Here is a 19,156-nt window from a genome sequence, read left to right as displayed (position 1 = left end):
ATGATTTACCACCCAGTTAACGCCTGGTTCCTTCACTCCGGAACTCAAGAATCAGATCCCGATGACGATTGCCTTGCTTACTTCGGTACCTGCCTAGTTACACATGAAGTAGATATTGAGTATAAAGCTCTGAAGACTATTGAAAGCAAAACTTCCTTGTTCCTTCCTTCCATCATCAATCATCATCAATGAATCGTTCCTTACCAACGGTTCCTCCATCGGTTCGTAATACAACCCTGCAAGGTGGGGTAGTTAGCGCGGAAACTCGACCAGGATATCCCTGTATGTATCACTACCAGACAGGGAAAAGCGCAGTATGGTGACGTTACTCTTCACATAGATTTCTGGAGCTTAGCCAGCCAGTTGAGGTGCAATTCGAAAGCTTGACATCCATGACACCTCATTGTCCACAACCATACCTACAAAACCAGCTACGAAGCAACCCGTTTTACTCTTCACTACCTTACTCGAGTAAAATAGTACCGGATGTCATATTTTGGAGTTTAGCCAACCTCACCCCCGATAACTCGTCTTGCAATCTTCACCTCGTCCGGTCGACACATCTCAGCTTTTCCCACACAACCCTCGTGCCCCACTCCTCGATACCAAGAATGGCGACATTAAAGACCCTATACGGGTCTGATAGTGTCAGCCGACCTGAGCTCAATGAAAATTTTGGGTATGCATGCTAAGACCTTGTTATGCTGAGCTGCTTTCGTTTGCAAAAAAAAAAAAAAAAAAAAAAAAAAAAAAAAAAAAACTGACCAAACGACAGGGTTGACTATGTCGTGGACTACCACATCCCACCAAGTGAAGCCGAGAGGGCTGAAGCGGAGGCGATATTTATCCAGCTCGTCAAGGCCCTGGCTGCCGTAGGATTCGCGACAGAGGTTCGTCACGGAGGCAAATCTTCGCTGTTAATCTTTCTCAAGATTACGTCGGACAAGCTGCTGCATGCACAGGTCTACCGGCATCGCTTGCAAGACTGGCTCTATGGTGTTCGCGCTTCCGCGCCCAACAAACAGGACTTAACAAACCACTTCGAAGAGGAGCCAGTCTCGGAGGCAGAGCGACTGAGACTAGCTTACATGCTCATCTGCAAGCCCAAGAATGAGGGCGGCGCGGGTATTACGCCGCGCAGTGGCCAGTGGAAACATGTTGCGTCCGTCTTTCCTCTTCACGATCACAGGTTCAACAGGGATTGGATCAAGCGATGGAGCACCAAGTACATCCTAGATGACGCAGACCTCAACGAGATTCGCGACAAGTTTGGCGAGAATGTTGCCTTTTACTTTGCCTTTCTGCAATCCTACTTCAAGTTTCTCGTCTTTCCCGCCGCCTTTGGGTTCGCTGCCTGGCTCGTGCTTGGGAAATTCTCCTGGGTATATGCTTTGGTAAACTGCCTATGGTCCGTGGTGTTTTTCGAATACTGGAAGAAGAAGGAGGTTGATCTGGCCGTCCAGTGGGGCGTTAGAGGCGTCTCTAAGATCCAGCAACCTCGGCCTCAGTTCCAGCATGAGAGCGAAGCTCAAGACCCAGTCACCGGCGAAATCATCAAAGTCTTTCCGCCGTTGAAAAGACTTTCTAGACAGCTTCTCCAGATTCCATTTGCCATTGCGTGCATGGGCGTTCTTGGAAGCTTGATCTTTTCGTGCTTCGCCATCGAAATATTCATCACCGAAGTTTACAATGGGCCTTTCAAGCAGTACCTGACATTCCTGCCGACGGTTCTGTTGACTATTTTCATGCCGGCATTGACTGCGCTTCTCACCAGCTTGGCGGACAAACTGACCGCTCTAGAGAATTATGAAACCGAGGCTGCACATCACGCATCTTTTGTCCAGAAGATGTTCGTCATCAACTTCATTACGGCATACATGCCTCTATTTCTCACTGCCTTTGTTTACATTCCATTCGGAAAAGTTCTGGCTCCACATCTTGATGTCTTCCAGGTCACTGCTCGCAAGCTCACCAAAGAGGGCAAGGGTATTAAGACCAAGGAGTTCCACGTCAACCCGGATCGTTTCTCTAAGCAAATGTTCTACTTTACGGTCACTGCCCAAATCGTCAACTTGCTCCTCGAAGTCTTTGTGCCGTACTTCAAGCGCAAGGTGTTCAAGGCAGTTGAAAAGGTCCAGGATGGCATACATCATAGCGGAACCGTTCACCATCAAGATTCTCCCGAAGAAGCAGCTTTCCTGGGAAGAGTTCGAGATGAGGCCATGTTGGAGGTATACGATGTGACTACGGACTACCGTGAAAGTGCGTATTTTTCTCTTCCTCCGTATCGGGGGGCATTATCTCTTACTAACACTGTGTTTGTTGTCTCTAGTGGTGGTTCAGTTTGGATATCTATCATTGTTTTCTGTTGCTTTCCCACTGACCGCGTGTTCATTTCTGATCAATAACTGGGTGGAGGCCAGATCGGACGCCATGAAGATTGCCATCGGCTCACAAAGACCGATTCCGTGGCGGAACGATACAATAGGCCCTTGGTTAACTTCTCTGGGTTTCCTGTCGTGGCTGGGCAGTCTGACGAGCGCGGCAGTAGTCTACCTCTTCAGCAGCGGTAACGACCGACAAGGTCCTGATGGGCGCCCCTCGAACTTGAGTGGCTGGGCACTGCTTTTAAGCATCTTCGTTGCGGAGCATGTCTACCTTGTGGTCCAACTGGCAGTGCGATACGTTGTGGAAAAGCTCGACAGCCCCGGTCTCCAAAAGGAACGTGCAGAAAGGTTTGCATTGAGAAAGCGGCTGCTGGATGATACCTTAGGCCATGACGAAGCCGAGAAAGCGGCTACAGCGGTACTCAGCGGGAGTGAGAAGATTACGCGTGATTCCCTTGAGGAGGAGGCCAGGATTGCATCCACTAAGGGTCATGGATCTCCCGAAGAAAGGTAAATACCGCACCCACACCCCAGGTTGTCTCAATCTACTCTACGTGGCGAGAAATCGCTGACAAAAGTTGAACTCACAGCTTCTGGCTCCGACAAAGAGGAGCAGGTGAGACGATTGAAGTTGGGCGTCGCTTGATCTCAGAGGTTCGTTGCTGTCCTGGCTTCCAAGTGCTCGCCGCATGACTTCCATGTTTCTAGATGGTGTGCGCTAACTTTCAACTATAGGTTGAGTCGGCCCATAATGCGACAAAGACCGTACGTAAGTGAGGGGAACACTATTGGAGTTCTCGAGGTCTTCAGAGTGCGGGGAAACCCAAAGACATACAGAAACTGGACACGATACTACCACTTCATGCTCCCAAGTGTTGGATTGGCCCCAGATTGTTTCACCTTGGGGATAGACTCTAATCTCTACGGCTATTCCTGTGCCTTATGGCAAAATCAAGCATTGTTAAGACATGAGTTATGAGCACCTAGGCTATTATATCGCTAATAAAAACATGACACTCTTATCACTTTTATAGACGCGCTAGCCGTGGATAGAGGAGGGTGTGAGGTCGGGTAGATGCATGGGATCCACTCTGCCAACTCTTGGCCAAAGTGGGAGATTTCGACCGCCAAACCAGACGCTCTATTTGCTTGTCCTTACCCTGCCCGCAATGTCTTGATTCTCTTATTATGAAGACCGGGTTTGCCGAAGTATAAGCACTTGCTATAGGCGGCCTTTTGTCTCCGATTGGCCTCAGTGAACCAAACGCTAGTGTTCCTGACGTTTACCAATAGTAGACGTCGCCTTTCTGTTTGCATTGCTATTTGCCCACTGGTTAGTTGGCAATATTGCTTCTTTACTTATTTATGGTTGTTGCTGCATTTGAATCGAATCGGCCTTAACCCGGACATGTTAAGAGCCTCAATTAATAACAAGGTAAAGGGAACGAAAGTTGAACGTTACTTGTCAAACATGAAATGGGGGAATTTCTTTGATTACCACAAGGACGCAAAACGTAGCAGTCTTACTGTCAAGTTGCAAAATCCCCACCATGAATGAACATCTCGACCACCTGCCAGGATCCAGCCCGACAATCAATCTTGGGCCAACCCACAAAAAGGGTACCCTTTCCCACCAATTAATTGGCGGTAGCGAAACGGGCTGCGGGGAAGACAGCTGTAGCGCCTAGCTCGCGTGCAAACCCTAATATCCATTATCTCTCTTTCGCCACATTAAATTAGCTCGCCTTTCTTTGTTAGCTTGCGTCTATGGCCTTGTGTATCGCCTGTCCAGACTACCCTATTCTAAATAACCTTACCTTCGTACAAACCAGGGTGCAGATATTGGCTGGGCGATCGGTCCGGATCCAACGTGCTTTAGTTGCTTAGCTGCTCAAGTTGCCAGCCCTGGCTTTCTTGGTCAAGTCTTTCTACTCTTGCAATCGTTTTCAACTCAATGATCACAAATCACACGTACACCGAATGAACGGATGGGGCTGGGCTGGGCTTTCGTTCAGAGTAGCACGACCAACTTGATCTGTTTTGCATGTGTTCAGGTCAACAGGACACCAACACCAGTGTTACACATTACACATTACACATAGAACACCAGGCGTACCCATGCTTGGATAACCAAAGCAAAAAAAAAAAAAAAAAAAAAGATATAGTTTCCAACGTCAGCCTCAGCTGCGGTCATCGACGCTTTGTGTCATGATGTTCGGCGTGCTGAAGATTTCGTCAGCAACGCTAAGACCGCGATTTCGAGGTCACCCATGTTTGGACTTTTTGGCCCTCTTAGCTACAAAATTACTGTACTGTACAGTAGTACAACATTCCATACCACAAAACCCCCCGGAAAGCACTGGACCATGGTAGTGGACCTGCCTAACTGGGATTGGCCGGGCCACCCACCCCACCAACCTCATCCTTTACATACAAGTAAACGTACAGTAGGTCCAGGGTGTGCATCGCTCAGCTGACATGCCTTTTTGGTTATAGTCCTGCCGATTCCCCCTACATCTCCGGCACTGTTGCATGTCACACTTCCACTTTACTGCAGTAGTACCAGAGACACCTTTGCCGAACCTTTGACGTTGCAACCTTTTGCGGCTTCGGTTGCAGCAGAAGAAGGTCTTGGGTCGTGGATGCGGAGGTGCATAATAGCGCAAGTTCTTGGCTGCATGAATCCTTGCCTAGGTCCCTTTCTTACCCCACATTGCATTTTCAACGCATTTTCAAGGCCGCAAAACAACGATCACCAGTCGAAATCTCCTGTTTTGCCTTTTTAGCTTGATTTCCCTCCGAGTCCTAACCTAAAGCTAAAGGCGCATTTAAAGATACCCAGAGATCCCTATTGCGCGACCAGGAGAGACTGCACCTGATCTATTTTCATGCCGACGAATTGACCAGACCGCCAAAAGCTGGGCTACCTCGAAGAGGGAAGAGCTCATATGCTCAATCACCTCATCCAAAGAGGAAATTAAAATGGGATCAACAAAAGACTGATAGATTCATGAGATCCCGGCTACGCAAATCAGCAATCATGGAAGAAGCTGCCAAAGAACTTGTCCTCTCGCCCTTTAGGGAGATTGTGACCAAGGGGACGACGGCATTGGAAAATGCTCGAGGCGCCGAAGACTCCGACGTCAAGGTCTCGATGACCAAGGCCGCAAATGCCCTGCTGCGGGAAGGAGACCGTGCCGTCAAGAAAATCGAGCCTTTGTGCGACAAGTTGCTCGCCAATCAAGGAGACATCTTTATTGATGCTTTGAGGGAGAACGGTGAGTAGCACCTAGCTGCCGGTAGCCGGTTTTGCTGCTTTCTTGTCCTATCTTCCTTATCATTGGTCTATCTGAGACATATGTATATGGAATGACACCCCAGCAATGACTGTTTGTCCCATCCACGCGATATGGCACGAAGGCCGCTGACATTGTGGCAGACGAAATTGCGGAATACCGCTCAGAACTCAGTGATCTGCTATGGGAGTTTGACGACTTTATTGAGCCAGATGGCTTTGACGAAGATAGGTTCACAGAGCTCCGGAGCCTTTCACGTATCTGCGCACCCAGGGTTGTGGACATCTTGATGCGCATGCGGCTGGAACCAACATCGCCGCTGACGGAAAACGCTGCCGGCCACCTGGCCACACCAACCACCGACCAAGTTGCCTCTATGGGTTTCACCGCGACCCCTTTGACCGATATGGAGTTCGACTTTGGATTTAGGGATACGGCTGCCCGTCCCGTAGAGCCGCCACCCTGTCCAGTCAGGAGTCCCTGGAGAGTCGCAACGCGAAGCTCAACTGGCCAAGCAGTCACGCTCAACACAGAGTTCAGCCTGGACGACCCTATTCCTAGCCTTCAAATAAGTCATTCTGGGAGCTCGGGCATCTGCACAGGTGCTCTCGAACAACCTCTCCCAAGCCCATCGACTCGCCGGGAAGGCCACGAGCATGAGATTGAAGAGGAAAGTGGTCGTAGCTCAGCTATGCCACTGCCCCTCAGGATGATCAAGACTACGGCAGAAAGCCCTGGGTGTTGCTGTAGTGGAGACTCAAGCGATATCACTGTTTCATCCCCGACGGCCACTTCTACAAACAGGTCTTTGCTCTCGTCTCTCTCTTCCGATGCGGGCAAGAGTTCATTACGACACTCCAGGGACAGCTCTGTCGCAGAATCGCAGTCTAGCTATGTCATCGAGAGGAGGGACTCGGCCTGCGAGCCCGTTAGTCCTCTCACGCCTTCCTTTAGAACACCAGTATTGGCTGTACCTCCAGATGGCTATTTCGTCCCATCGACTGCCCCACCGCTCAGTCCTCTTTCAGAACGAGACCCGTCGGACGTGTCCTCACAGGACGAGAGTCAAGTATCAGAGCCAATAGAGGTCGATTCCAGCTTGATACCTGTGGAACCCGAAAAGACGCAACGGACGCTCATCCTGCAGCCGAGCAGGATACCAGATTGCTCTATTGGGCCTCAAAGCTCATTTCATAGAATGAGGGGCTTTTGTGAGGGTGCAAAGGACACGCTTGCCGGCCATGATGGCTTCAGGCAAGTCAAGAAATTAGTAAGGTTTCCTAAGGTAAAGTATTTCTCCGAATCCGTATTCATCTAGGGGGCTAACATGTGGCAGAACTTTGGTGGTAGCTCGATCTTGGCTTCTAAATGCAAAACGTGTCTCTACGAACTGGACTGGGAGGAAGTGGAGGCAGACCGCAAAGGGCTTCGTAAGTCCATCTCCGTAAAACTCCGAAAACGGAACTCAAATCTGACAGCATGGGTAGCAAAAGCGAAACTCGTTTCAAAGACTAGCGGAGTCGGCTTTAGGCTTCGGTTTTTGGCCAAGAGCCATATGCCGGCGAAAAGCGTGGACGATCAAGTATATGCCTGCATTTTTTGTGAGCAGCTGGGCCGTACAACAGAGGAGACAGATGCGACAGTCTTCTTCTCACAGAAACAGCTCTTTGCGCACATTTCACGCCACGCACGACCACTCCCATCAATCCCTGGATTGATTGTCATTGAGGAGGCCGAGGTACCGACCGTCTTCGAGGACAACTATGACCTTCACCTTCCCAACCCGCCGAAACTGTCCAAGTTGGCAGAGGACAAGAGTCTGGCCATGCAGGTCGAGCTTCTTCCCGTGGCGACCTCGGTCATGACTGTGAAGCAATCTTACGGCACTTTGAAAATGCCACCAGACCGAGCGACACCACTGCAATTTGCTGTCGGGACGAGAATATTCGGGGTCGAATTTCCAGAGCAGTATGGCGGCGAGTGGGCGGTGGGGTGGTCAGACAACGTTCACGCCTGCTTCCCCGCCGACACGGTCAAGCTGGAGCCTCCACCGAAATCACAGATGGCCTTGGGTGGCATAATCTCCAACCGGAGGGCGGTGGCGCGCTGGAAGTTTTCGATCAAGGGCAAGGAGCGAGGCGAGTGGCTCAAGTTCGACAAGGGTGAGATCATCACAGACATCGGATGGGTACACCCAGGCCACTGGTGCTGGTCCGGTGTGAATGCCAAGGGCAAATGGGGCATCTTTCCACGGTCTCACATCGAAGTCAGCACGCTCAAGGAGGGCGAAGGCGCAGAGGATCAGGCAAGCACCAGCAGCGGCAGCACAGGCCACAAGAAACCTGCGAGTTTGTTCACCCGTGTGTCAATGAGGGTCCGGGCAGGGTCGAGTAGCAGCAGCGGGAGCAAGGTGCGGCCGTCTCTCTACTAACGAGGCGACCGTTCCAGGCTGAGCAGGTATATGAATAACGGGTGAAAGTTGAGTGGGACATCTTATGACTATATATACTATATGCGATCTAGAAAAAGGGAATGCTGGCGACAGAATGTTGGGGAGCATAGCGACCTGCGGGGCATTCATTTATCTATCTCCTTTGTCAGGCATGGTCAAGGTCAAGGGACCTTTGGGGCTTTGGGCTTTTTGGGTTATTGGGTCGAATAGCGGGAGTCTGATCGGGAAAACCATCATGAGCGACACAGCTTGTTGTATATTGATCTTTAGTGCTAGTTTTGAGGGCGGCTTGACAAGCTGCCAAATCTATTGCCAAATACTCAAGAACGACCTGTACAGTAATCATGTGGACTACTTACTACTTACTGTGGCGCCAAACCATTTGCCTAGATACCCTATTCAACATAGCCCGCGCCGGATAATAAGTCTGGCAGATGGTTATTCATTACCACGCAACATATCTGAGCCCTTTGCATTTGAAGTCTCAAGCTCACCACGGACAATTCCATGCTAACAATCCTGTCGTCATCAAGTGGATTACATGTCCCTCGGAGCCCGAACACTGAACGTTGGGGAATACCGAAAATGAAAATAAAAAATCAATTTGGGTTTGCTGGTCAAAACGAAGGTAACAAGTAATTACCTGGAACCCAAGATTTGTCTTTGCTTGATCGTACAGTACTAGATAGACTAGATTAATGCTTCGTATCGAGTTGGAGGGGTTGCCAGCTCGTCCCCCACCAAACATAAATGGACCTGAACTGACAAGACACTGTGGCGTTTCTTCAAACGATTTTGTCATCCGAAAACAAAGAACGAGAATAACAAAGGTAAGCAGCTAGTTTTGATACGGTGTAAGCATACATATATGCAGCAATCTGGCAAGCAACAGCCAGGCGTGGTAAGCAAAAAAAAAAAAAAAAAAAAAAAAAGCAAGGTGAGTTTATCGATATCAACCAGGGTTGGCCTGTACACCACCTACCTGTCTTTTTTTTCTTTCTCTTTTGCTGAAAGCCATGTGATAGTTACCTAGTCTGCAGGCATCAAATGATATAGTGATTTTATGCAAGTGAAAGGTTGCAGTTTGTCAATGCAACCCAAAGCATCTGCCTTTTAGTGCTAGCAACCACCACCACACCGGGAATACCCGCAAAGTATTGTCACGTCGTGCCATTTCAACAGGCACGCTTGAGATTTGGGATCTAAAGATGGGGGATAAAGATGACCAGTCACGGGAGAAGGAGGAGGGGCAGCTTACAGCGTCTACGATAGCCGACGACCAAGAGATTGATTTTGTGACTTTGGGAATGCTAATCATCGGTAAGGTCGGATGTGTCTTTTTCTTTTTTTTCTCTCGTTTTGTATCTCTCCATCCTATCTATTTTCTTACCCATCAGCTGACCACACCCTTTCCCTCCCACATAAAACGCTCAAACTGACTAACCAGCATCACCGCTCCGTCCCCAACCTCAGATGACATTGAATACGCACCACCTAAGCCGCCGGTCCGCAACGTACTAGGAGGCGCCGGAACCTATGCCGCACTGGGCGCGCGGCTCCTTTCGCCGGCCCCGACGCAGTCCAAGCGGGTCGGGTGGATCGTCGACCGCGGGTCCGACTTCCCGCCGCAGGTAACGTCGCAGATCAACAGCTGGCAGACGTCGGCCCTGCTGCGCGACGACCCCTCGCGCCTCACCACCCGCGGCTGGAACGGGTATGACGACCCCTCCGATCCGGACCGCCGCGCCTTCCACTACGTCACGCCCAAGAAGCGCCTCACGCCCGACGACCTGGCCGCCTGCCACCCGGCGCTGCTGGCCGCTGCCGCCGTGCACATCTGCTCTGGCCCGGCGCGGTGCCGCGAAGTCGTAGAGTCGCTGCGGAGGCTCCGCCGCGCCGCCATGGGTGATGCTTACCGCCGCGCCCTCATCGTCTGGGAGCCCGTGCCGGACCTGTGCACCGTCGACGAGCTGATCGAGGTCACAAAGACGCTGCCGCTCGTTGATGTTTGCAGCCCTAACCACGCGGAGCTCGCGTCCCTGATGGGCGATTCGGGTCCAGGCGCGGGCCTCACTCCAGACGGCGAGGTGGACACCGACGCGGTCGAGCGCTCCTGCGTCCAGCTGATGGAGAGCATGCCGATGGCCCGCGTCGCCATGGTGGTCCGGGCCGGGCCGAGTGGGTGTTTTGTGACGCGCGGTGGCGGTGGGCCGCGGCGGAGTCGGGGGAGCAACAAGGGGAGCGGTAGTGGTGATGACGGCTGCGCAAAGGTTGTCAAAGTTCACGGGCGGGATTTGCAGGCCGGTGTCGACTTTGAGGCTTTGTTCTCGAGCATGATGAGGACCGATGACGGTCGGATAGCGCGTGACGGCGATGATGAGACGGAAGACGAGGGCGAAGATGCCGAGCCCGAGGTCGATCCAGGCGTGGACCGCTGGCTGCCCGCATTTTTTCAGCCCAAGGATGCTGCCGCGGGCAGAATTGTCGACCCCACGGGAGGTGGCAATACGTTCCTGGGTGGGCTCACGGTTGCGCTTGCTCGCGGCAAGGCAGTCGAGGATGCTGCGGTATGGGCGAGCGTGGCTGCCAGTTTTGCTATTGAGCAGATTGGCATGCCCTCCTTGGGCACCGACAACCAGGGATTCGAAACGTGGAATGGTGTGCGCGTGCCGACAAGGCTTGATGAGTACTCCAAGAGACTGGGCCTAGATCCCAAAGGTTATGTGTTATAACATGTTGGTTGCATTGCAGGAGTTGTACTGGAGAATCAAGTGCTAGACTAGACCATGGATCATGTCGGATGTAAAAAGGATGCATTAAGATTGGGTGATGCGAGTAACCATACAATAAAATCGGGTTTCTTTCCAAGAATTTGTCAAGGCTTATAGTGACTTGCCGGGCATCTTCGATACCTGGGTAACATGATTTCTTTCCAACAGCGGTGCTGACAGAGGCGGATAATTTGGTCAAGAGGGGCAAACTTGAATTTCGGCTGCAAAAATGCCACATTGCGCACATGTATATGCCTAGCAGTACCGAAATCCAAGAAACGCTCTGTAATGGTACCCCCGAAGATAATAGGTCTGCCTTGCAACAACAAAAATTGCAAACATAGTTTAGAACTGGGTAAACACAAATACACAGGGTTAGAAAATTGCCATGAACGGACAAAGATTGTGACTGTTTCCTACTCACCAGCTTGAGAGCCGTGTGTTGTGCCAGCCTTGTACCATTGAGCATGGCACGCGACTTCTTGGGGCGGCCCTGCATGCGCCTGAATGCCTCTTGGACATGACGGGCTTCGACTGGAGTCCGGCCCTCACTAGGTGGCAGGAAGAGACCATGCGCAGCGATCTTGGGCTGCTTGCTCGTTTTTTCACCGCCACCCGTGCGCTCCTTCCACAAGTCTTCCTGCTCCTTGAGCTTGAGGGCCTCTTCGGTCAGCATCTGGACCATTTCAAAGGTCAAGAAACCGAGAATGTCGACTATGTCGTCCGACGGGCGTCCGTCCGTGACTATACCGAAGCCCGCCCACTCTCTGAATCGCTTTCCCTTGCGGTAAGTGAAGGATGCTTGTCGGTACTCGGACCACGTGACGTACTCCTCGCGCGTCATGACCTTGGTGCGCTCATCGGCTTTCCGTAGACGCTGGAGGGTGATGTGGTTCATCTCCTCCTCCTCTTCGTCCTCCTCGTCGTCGCGTTCGGGAACTTCCTGGCTGTAGAAGGACGAGGGCTCCCAGGGCAGGCCGACCTTTGATTTTTTGTTCTTCTTGGCGGCGTCGTCAACGGGGCCGGCAACTACGCCTCCCACGGGATCCTCGCCGGCACCTATGTCGGCGTCGGCACCCTTGTCGTCAGAGTCCTTGACGTTCTTACGTACGTCCTTCCACGACAGGAATGTCCTCAGCCGGGACACCTTGGCGGCGTCCTCGCGGATCTGGAAGATGAGGTCGTTGATGGTGATGGTGCGCGAGCCGCGACGGGCGGCCAGCTCGGTACAGTTGCGCAGGATCTCTATGACCTGCTGGCGCACAATCTCCTCGATCATGCCCGTGGTTTCGACAGATGGTTCGCCAGTCTCCCCAGAGACGTACATCATCTGCTGGATCTCCTGGCGGTATTTGTACTGCTTTCCATCTTTGTCTGCCATGATCGATCGAGTGGAGAGATGGTATGTCTTTATTATGTGGGTGTCGCTTGGAATGTTGACTATGTACGATGGAGCGCGACTATATGATTGTTTTCGCTTGTTTACCTTGGGGGATGGTGTTGGCAAAGTCAAGTGCGATCGATGGCTGGTAGATAAACTGACATGGTTAATAACAACAAATAATCAAATGGCCGATTGAAGCAACTCCGCGAGCGGAAAGCGCCTCACATGCTCGCATGCTGCAGGTTGGCTCCAGCTTTCAGTTGGGGTAAAAAGGTGGGTCAAGAATGGAGTTGGGTTTTGTTCCCCCATCCTTGCATTCAAATAGGTACCTAGTCTTGCGAACCCCTCCACAGTGTCGTCACCTGCCTGGAGCTTGTCCCCGGATTCCACCGTCAAGTCACCTCACCTTGCCTAAACCTCTCTCGTTTTGCGACAGTTTGAATACCTGATCGAATGACCTATTTATTGACTGATATAGTCTACGCAAAACACCAAAATTCATCTCCCCTGGGATACTGAGTTCTCCAAGATAACCACTACAACATCCGAATTCTATTGCAACGAACAACAAATCACCATGGCGCCGTCCGCGTCAATCATCGTGAGCAAAATGCCCCCGCCCGCATTTCCACTCTTAATGCCTTATCAGCCTTCAACCCCGTCACATCCAGAAAACTGACCCCCAAAACCACCCCTGCCCTACTCTACAGACCAAAATCAAGGTGCAGCTGAAGCTGTCAATCGCGAGGCTACGCATGGTCCAGCAGCGGGATGAGGCGGCGTCCAAGGTCCAACGACGGGCCATGGCGCAGCTACTAGACCAGGGCAAGATCGACTCGGCCCGCATCCGGGTCGAAAATATCATTCGGTCCGACATACAGGTGGAGCTGTACGAGATGCTCGAGCTTTACTGCGAGCTGCTCCTGGCGCGCGCCGGCCTGCTCGACGCCCCAACCTGCGACCCGGGTCTCGAGGAGGCCGCCAAGAGCGTCATCTACGCCGCCGGCAAGACCGAGATCAAGGAGCTGCAGGCCGTCCGGCAGCTCCTGGGCGACAAGTTCGGCAAGGAGTTCGTCCTGGTCGCCACCAACAACTCGGACGGCAAGGTGTCGGAGAAGGTGGTCAAGAAGCTGAGCGTCACGCCGCCGCGCGAGGAGCTGGTGGCGGGATACCTCGAGGAGATTGCGAGGGCGTATGGCGTTAACTGGCCGAGGAGGGTAGAGCAGGAGCAGGATGAGGAGGAGGAGGAAGAAGACGAGCCCAAGTTTGTCGACGATGCGGGTGAAGGTGGTGGTGGCCAGGCGCAAAAGGCTGACGGTGATGCTGCTGTTGCTGCTGCTGCTGCTGATGCGGACAAGGCCGCGCCACCAAAATCAGCCGTACAACCCCTCCAAGTCAGCCCTCCCAGCCCCTCTACAGAAAACATCCGGCCCAAGGTTACGCTCAACAAGATGGAGCTCAAGCCGAGCAAGAAGATGGTAGATGCCGGCCTTGCCAAGAAGCCGACGGCAGGTGGTGCAAGCAAGCCCAGTGGCGACATCAGAGACGGTATACCCAACGTGGACGACCTTGCAAAGAGGTTTGCCGCATTGAAAAGATGACACAGGCGCGTAGATTTTCAAGGCTAACACCTGTATCCCACCCTCGTCCCTCATTCTATGTAGGCATCTAGTCAGATAAGCAAGTACACAGGCACGAAAATAACATGTAAATAAATAAACAAAGCAGGTATATAGGTAAAAGAACTACACCAGGTAGGTAAAGTAAGCAGTGAAATTTGGATGTGTCCTTTTTCAAACGCCAACCTTGTCGTGGGCAGTTTTCGACCTAGAAATACACCACACCGCCGTCTCTCTTAGCAGCAGCGGGGGTCATTTGCACTGCATTCTTGTCTGGCCGAGGCTCGACGTCCTCGTAAGTATCACCCATGGCGATCTCGTCGTACCAAACTTGACGTGTTTTCTGGTTGCCGACCAGCTTCTTATCGTCGTGCCATCTGTTTAGGTCTGGGTGTTAGCTTTCCATTCTTGTCTGTGAACCTTTTGACTGGGGCATCTTGAGTATCAGTTTTGGAAAGGGGGCTAGTTACAACTCACCCATTCGCATACAGTCCCACACGGAAGCTAAAAGCCCTCTTCTTCGTGTCCTCAATGGTGGTCGGCACACCCGTCTTGTTGAGCACGGGGTTCCCGTCCAGCCACATGCGCAGCAGGCCCTTGTCGTCGGCGTGCCAGGCGGCCTCGAGCACGACGGTGTGCCAGAAGCCGGCCTTTACCTTGCCGGCGTCGAAGCTGGTGGTCTTTTGGTTGCAGATGTCGCCCGTCTTGGTGCGCGTCTTGAGCTGATCGCCCACCATCCATACCATGGTGCTGGGCATCCAGTCGTCGCACCCCTTGGAGTCGCCCGTGAAGTCGGCGATGAACTGGGCTAGGTTGAACGACTGCTTGTCGAACTGCCATTTCTCTTCGAGGCGAAACGCGAAGCCGTAAAATTTGCTGTCGCCGGGGACGTAGCCGTCTTTCTTGTATACCTGTGTGGGGGAGAATGGTCAGTAAGGAGTCTGTGGACGTGCTACTGATATCAATAGGATATTGTCAAGTAACAGCACCAACCTCGGCGTGGTATCGTCCCGTGTAGTCGGGAAGATAAGTCTGGGTCATTTTCAACGAGGTATCGCCATTGAACACGGACGATGTTGATTCCGTGATGGTTCCCTGAGTACCCTTTTCAAGGCTCTGACCATCCCATCCGTCCAGTGTTCCGTTGTTTTTAAAAGATGGTTTTGCATTTACCTGGCCGCCGAGGCCCAGTAGCATGAGGGTTGTGAGGATCTTCCAGGCGCCCATTTTTAGGGGATGATGGCTAACGAACTGGCACACTCAAGTGAAGATAGCGAGTGTTTCTGTAATAGGTTTTCGAGGCTCTAATTAAATCCAAAGTGCTTGTTTTGTCATGTGGTGAAGACATTTCTGTAAAATCGAGTGAACAATGACGCTTATATGTCTATGTTGTTGTTTTATTTTCTTGGTTGTTGCAAGCGAGATATACGACTCTGCTAAGCCTTTCCATAAATATCCCGGTGATTTGGGGAGATTTACAGTAATTTCATCCTCACTGGGTAAGGTAGGTAAAGCAGACCCAGAATTACACAGTAGCGCTCGTATATCAAGTTGTCATATGTGGTTAGCTTCAAGACAGGCTCCGCCTCAGTCTTAGCCATCGATTATTCAGCGCCCACCACCACAACCACTGCAACAAGCCGAGCTGAGAACAGGGCGGAGCCAAGAAATTATTGTAATTGACATGTCTTTCCTGGGGTTTGCTACACTGCGAATTAATCATGTTGTTACCTGGGATCTTGCGCCTTGTTGGGTTTCAATCATTCGATGCGCTCTATTTCTGATTTGGCCTTCTTTATGAGCCAGAACCACTTCGCCGGTCTTTAAAACAAAGTAGTTCTTCTAGGAAGGAAATGCACATGGATATAGGGCAGACGTGAGCTATTGCTAGGAACGATCTGCGCGCATACCGGGCGCTTGCCAAATATCTTCACTATACAAGGCCGAAGCTGGGACCTAAACGTGTTCACTCTGTTTTCAGGTGTTTTAAGTCGACGAATATCATGCCTATTCTTGTTGGGACTTGAATTGTATACAAAACTGTAACCGATACTGGAAATTATACATTGAGGGTAAATAAACAAGCAAGCAGTCCGCATGTTCGCAGAGGAGCTCCATTGGCAAGTCGATGATACGCAATATACCCATTTCCCGAATCCTGCTTGGGTTTGACAGCGGCTTGTCTTCTATTCATAACCGGCTTCCCATTGTTATTATTCGCCATTTAGAAGATCAGCAGTAGTAGAGGTGGCAGCTGCGCCTTTGCGTTTGTTAGGTACCTTGATACCTTTCTGCTTCAGAAAGCCATAAGATTCACTTTGGAAACACCGGAGAGCCCAAAAAAAGGCAAACCAAAACCTGCTTCGAGCTAGTTCCCGGCCAGCGAACAGGAATACATTTCCGTCAACCGAGCTCTTTCTGGCCTGCTTGAGAAAACGAGTTTGCCTTCAACCTTTTTAAATTGTCTTCCGAATAAACTTGAGGCTTTCTTCCATCCGGCTTGATCCAGCAATCTAGATCCTTATCGCAAACAAAAGACACCATTTACGCTCGGAAGTGAGAGCAGACTGAGGGACATATTATCATATCTAGATAATGGATTCGGCTAGTTCCACAAGCGCGAGGAAGCCTAGTGATACATACGTGTGCAAACGATGCAACGTTCCCGGTAGGGCCTTTCCAGAGCCGTACTATATCGCCATCACTATAAAGCTGACAGAAACTCATCTCCATGGATCAGGCCACTGGCTCCCGCAGTGCCCGACAAACTTGGACCCTTCATTTGATGCAGTCCCACCCAGACTGCAATGCCCCCTTTGTGGTGCGGTAGGCAAACATTTGAAGACCCTCTGCCCCAAGAACACGGATCCCAACTCGATCAACCAGCAGCGTATCCTTGCGGGAGTGTCCACAAAGGATCACCGCCGGGAAAGCAGGATGGAGCGGCATAAATTCAGACTCTCCTCAAACACATCCTCCAAAGGGGAGGATAATTTCTCTCGCCGGGGTGATCGTGGCCGTAGCCGCGTCCGCGGCCACGAACGTAACCTGGATCAGACCGGGGAACGCTCTCGCTCCCGGAGCCCGCGCATCAGGGTCAGAAAAGGCCGAACTCTGTCTCGCAGGAGGGATAGGTCAATCATGAACCACTCGAGATGCACGTCGCCTCAGCACCTTCCAGATACCGATGATGTCAAAGACGAAGGTCCTCCAGACTGGGAGGCGGACTATGGTCTGATCAACGCAGACCGGGCGCGGAGGATGAAGTCTACAACGAATGGCCAGCCTCGACGCTTCAAACAGCCATCATTCACCCAGATGGCCAAGACGCATACCTTCAGCGAATACGCAGACCATACGTCAAAGCATGAAGAAGCCAGACGCAGTACTGCGGTATCGCCGTCCCACACCTATCCCATGAACGACTGGTGTGAATCACTGGGTTCACCCGATCAGCAGGCAGGCGTTCTGCATATGAGCATAGCTCTGAGAAGTCGCCAGCCGCAACAACCCGACGAGACGGTCACCAATACGGACCGTATACTGGAGTCTGTGAAGCAGTACATCGCAGCCGAGTTTGACCGCGAGGCTGCCAGTGAGTCAAATAGCCTGGGACCTCAGGATGCGCCAATCATCGAGCCCCTGATCGGTACGAGACACCCTTTGGATTCTTACTCGGCCGCAGCCCGTGGCCTCATTTGGCGATGTGGTCTCAGCAACCCGTGGGTCAACTACACCAAGAGGACGCGCGCCTTGGATCTGTGGGATAAAAAGGAGCAGGTCCCGGGAGCCTCGAGAGCTCGGATTATCCGTCCTTGATGCGTTTGAGCATGGTTACTAGGCCCGAGGCTCCAAGGATCTGGGTGCCATTCATAAAACTTGTGGTTGATTGATTAAGGAAACCCTTCTTTGGTTTTCTGGCGGAGGAAAATACCTGGGTAACTTATATCTTGGGGCAAGCTTGAGAGGCAGCTGATCTTTTTTGCAGAGTTGCCGTTTTCGACCAGTTCAACATCAGATCCACTACACAGCTGCCTGCTCGGTTACGCAGGCCGATTACCGACCTGTTTGCCGCCTATCTTGCCCATGGCATAGATTCATACTTGTGCATGCGTATAGGAAAAGAAAGATTAGTGCGACCAGTGACTACGCAGGCCGTTGTTTGGGATGGTCGGTGGCAGAATTGACTACACGCCAAACTGACCATATCCCTATTTGGCCAGGGCAAAACTCCGTACACTGATCGTCCGCAGGATAGGTATCGACTTGCTCTCGACATGACGCACGCCATATTCCGAACCTGCCGTGTCAAATCAACCATGAACCGCGAGTATCCAACCCGACACCCGACACCCCTTTCAACCCTCCTCCTTCACTCCAACTTGTCCAGATGCTCCAACCTCGTGAGCACGACCGTCTTGCTCGTCTCCTCAATCTCGCCAGCCAAGAAAACCTCGTCTAGGATAGCGTAGACCTTGTAAAAGTTGAAGACCAGGTCGAGCTCGCACACGTTGCCAAAGAATGCGTCGAGCACCTCGACGAAGAAGTGGATGGCCTCGAGGAAGGCGAGCTCGTTGTCGTTTGTATCCACGCACGCGCAAAAGAAGAGCCCCGCGTACCGCCGGTACACAAGCTTGTTGTTGCGGAACTCGACAAAGTTGGATTGATACTTTTGGTCGCGCGGCGCCACGAGGCGGTGGACCTGTTTTGTAGGAGGGCGATTTAGATAAAATAGAAATAAAAAGTGTCGCTCTCGGGGCGCGGAAGGAATGGGAGCCAATAGAAAGACAGTCGCCTCACCTCGCCCTTGAGCTTTATCTTCTCCTCATCGCTGTACGGAGCGTACCATTTCGCAAGTCGGGTCTTGCCCCTGTAACAATCCAGGTTGGGCCGGTTAGCGGTTCGAAATGAACCAGAACTTGTGTGCATATCGCACCTAGCACAGCTCTTGGTGTCATACTCACTGGCGGTTTTGAATCAAAATAAACGACAGCATCTTCACGGTGGCATTGCGAGTGCAGACCAGACCGGGGGAGTGCTTGCCGTGGTTGGCGACTTTGGTAATGGCTGTCGTCACAGATCCGACGTCCGTCTGTGTCCTGGTTAGCTGCGGTATTCTGAGCGGCCCCACCAAGCGTGCAGTTTGATGGTTTCCGTACCCTAACCCCGAAAGCCACCCCCTGATACGCTTGATCTTTGGCTTTGGACACAGGTACCTACCTACCTACCTATGTGCCTGACACAATG

The 19,156-nt window shown here is 51.8% G+C and overlaps 8 protein-coding genes across 9 annotated transcripts; 5 read left to right on the top strand and 3 right to left on the bottom strand.

Moving 5' to 3' along the window:
• Positions 1–305: 305 nt before the first annotated feature.
• MGG_01769 lies at positions 306–3,462 on the top strand (the record flags this gene model as incomplete). 2 transcript variants are annotated; one of them, XM_003714723.1, is made up of 6 exons in its annotated part: positions 306–679; positions 776–2,262; positions 2,333–2,897; positions 2,978–3,041; positions 3,123–3,156; positions 3,422–3,462. In XM_003714723.1, exons 1-6 carry the CDS (start codon positions 393–395, stop codon positions 3,460–3,462), a joined length of 2,478 nt encoding a protein of 825 aa, XP_003714771.1. In that variant the 5' UTR covers positions 306–392. The 2 variants fall into 2 exon arrangements, with proteins under 2 accessions (XP_003714771.1, XP_003714770.1); XM_003714722.1 differs by lacking the exon at positions 306–679 and having other exon boundaries at positions 684–2,262; positions 3,123–3,422.
• Positions 3,463–4,923: 1,461 nt separating this feature from the next.
• MGG_01768 (uncharacterized protein) lies at positions 4,924–8,470 on the top strand. Its single transcript, XM_003714721.1, has 4 exons — positions 4,924–5,665; positions 5,827–6,953; positions 7,020–7,113; positions 7,171–8,470. Exons 1-4 carry the CDS (start codon positions 5,398–5,400, stop codon positions 8,112–8,114), a joined length of 2,433 nt encoding a protein of 810 aa, XP_003714769.1. The 5' UTR covers positions 4,924–5,397; the 3' UTR covers positions 8,115–8,470.
• Positions 8,471–9,091: 621 nt separating this feature from the next.
• Positions 9,092–11,006, top strand: MGG_01767 (uncharacterized protein). The gene is made up of 2 exons (XM_003714720.1): positions 9,092–9,455; positions 9,609–11,006. Exons 1-2 carry the CDS (start codon positions 9,344–9,346, stop codon positions 10,865–10,867), a joined length of 1,371 nt encoding a protein of 456 aa, XP_003714768.1. The 5' UTR covers positions 9,092–9,343; the 3' UTR covers positions 10,868–11,006.
• MGG_01766 (spt3) lies at positions 10,930–12,539 on the bottom strand. The gene is made up of 2 exons (XM_003714719.1): positions 11,331–12,539; positions 10,930–11,257 (listed from the first exon to the last, which is right to left on the bottom strand). Exons 1-2 carry the CDS (start codon positions 12,285–12,287, stop codon positions 11,252–11,254), a joined length of 963 nt encoding a protein of 320 aa, XP_003714767.1. The 5' UTR covers positions 12,288–12,539; the 3' UTR covers positions 10,930–11,251.
• A 112-nt stretch (positions 12,540–12,651) lies between these two features.
• Positions 12,652–14,072, top strand: MGG_01765 (uncharacterized protein). The gene is made up of 2 exons (XM_003714718.1): positions 12,652–12,891; positions 13,001–14,072. The coding sequence occupies exons 1-2, from the start codon at positions 12,868–12,870 to the stop codon at positions 13,889–13,891; spliced, it is 915 nt and encodes a 304-aa protein (XP_003714766.1). The 5' UTR covers positions 12,652–12,867; the 3' UTR covers positions 13,892–14,072.
• On the bottom strand, positions 13,791–15,395 carry MGG_01764 (uncharacterized protein). Its single transcript, XM_003714717.1, has 3 exons — positions 14,903–15,395; positions 14,387–14,820; positions 13,791–14,286 (listed from the first exon to the last, which is right to left on the bottom strand). Exons 1-3 carry the CDS (start codon positions 15,134–15,136, stop codon positions 14,118–14,120), a joined length of 837 nt encoding a protein of 278 aa, XP_003714765.1. The 5' UTR covers positions 15,137–15,395; the 3' UTR covers positions 13,791–14,117.
• Positions 15,396–16,504: 1,109 nt separating this feature from the next.
• On the top strand, positions 16,505–17,728 carry MGG_01763 (uncharacterized protein; the record flags this gene model as incomplete). Its single annotated transcript, XM_003714716.1, has 2 exons — positions 16,505–16,577; positions 16,650–17,728. 2 exons carry the CDS (start codon positions 16,505–16,507, stop codon positions 17,726–17,728), a joined length of 1,152 nt encoding a protein of 383 aa, XP_003714764.1.
• MGG_01762 (AP-2 complex subunit sigma) lies at positions 17,657–19,122 on the bottom strand. Its single transcript, XM_003714715.1, has 4 exons — positions 19,069–19,122; positions 18,874–19,001; positions 18,710–18,779; positions 17,657–18,611 (listed from the first exon to the last, which is right to left on the bottom strand). The coding sequence occupies exons 2-4, from the start codon at positions 18,903–18,905 to the stop codon at positions 18,282–18,284; spliced, it is 432 nt and encodes a 143-aa protein (XP_003714763.1). The 5' UTR covers positions 18,906–19,001; positions 19,069–19,122; the 3' UTR covers positions 17,657–18,281.
• Between the last annotated feature and the right edge of the window lie 34 nt (positions 19,123–19,156).

Source organism: Pyricularia oryzae, chromosome 2, assembly GCF_000002495.2.
Source record: "Pyricularia oryzae 70-15 chromosome 2, whole genome shotgun sequence".
NCBI lineage: Eukaryota > Fungi > Ascomycota > Sordariomycetes > Magnaporthales > Pyriculariaceae > Pyricularia > Pyricularia oryzae.
Note: the sequence above shows the minus strand (reverse complement) of the source record. Positions and strands in the feature narration are given on the sequence as shown.

Bases quoted from the DNA above. Each gene is read 5' to 3' on its own strand.
- MGG_01765 (XM_003714718.1), top strand. From the start codon at position 12,868: ATGGCGCCGTCCGCGTCAATCATC. The intron at 12,892-13,000 runs GTGAGCAAAATG...CCTACTCTACAG, and splicing joins CGCCGTCCGCGTCAATCATC to ACCAAAATCAAGGTGCAGCT.
- MGG_01766 (XM_003714719.1), bottom strand. From the start codon at position 12,287: ATGGCAGACAAAGATGGAAAGCAGTACAAATACCGCCAGGAGATCCAG.
- MGG_01764 (XM_003714717.1), bottom strand. From the start codon at position 15,136: ATGGGCGCCTGGAAGATCCTCACAACCCTCATGCTACTGGGCCTCGGC. The intron at 14,821-14,902 runs GTTGGTGCTGTT...TCCCCCACACAG, and splicing joins CGGGACGATACCACGCCGAG to GTATACAAGAAAGACGGCTA. The intron at 14,287-14,386 runs GTGAGTTGTAAC...AGACCTAAACAG, and splicing joins GTGGGACTGTATGCGAATGG to ATGGCACGACGATAAGAAGC.
- MGG_01767 (XM_003714720.1), top strand. From the start codon at position 9,344: ATGGGGGATAAAGATGACCAGTCACGGGAGAAGGAGGAGGGGCAGCTT. The intron at 9,456-9,608 runs GTAAGGTCGGAT...CCCCAACCTCAG, and splicing joins TTTGGGAATGCTAATCATCG to ATGACATTGAATACGCACCA.
- MGG_01762 (XM_003714715.1), bottom strand. From the start codon at position 18,905: ATGCTGTCGTTTATTTTGATTCAAAACCGCCA. The intron at 18,780-18,873 runs GTGAGTATGACA...GGATTGTTACAG, and splicing joins ATTTTGATTCAAAACCGCCA to GGGCAAGACCCGACTTGCGA. The intron at 18,612-18,709 runs GTGAGGCGACTG...CCTACAAAACAG, and splicing joins AGATAAAGCTCAAGGGCGAG to GTCCACCGCCTCGTGGCGCC.
- MGG_01768 (XM_003714721.1), top strand. From the start codon at position 5,398: ATGAGATCCCGGCTACGCAAATCAGCAATCATGGAAGAAGCTGCCAAA. The intron at 5,666-5,826 runs GTGAGTAGCACC...ACATTGTGGCAG, and splicing joins TGATGCTTTGAGGGAGAACG to ACGAAATTGCGGAATACCGC. The intron at 6,954-7,019 runs GTAAGGTTTCCT...AACATGTGGCAG, and splicing joins TCAGGCAAGTCAAGAAATTA to AACTTTGGTGGTAGCTCGAT.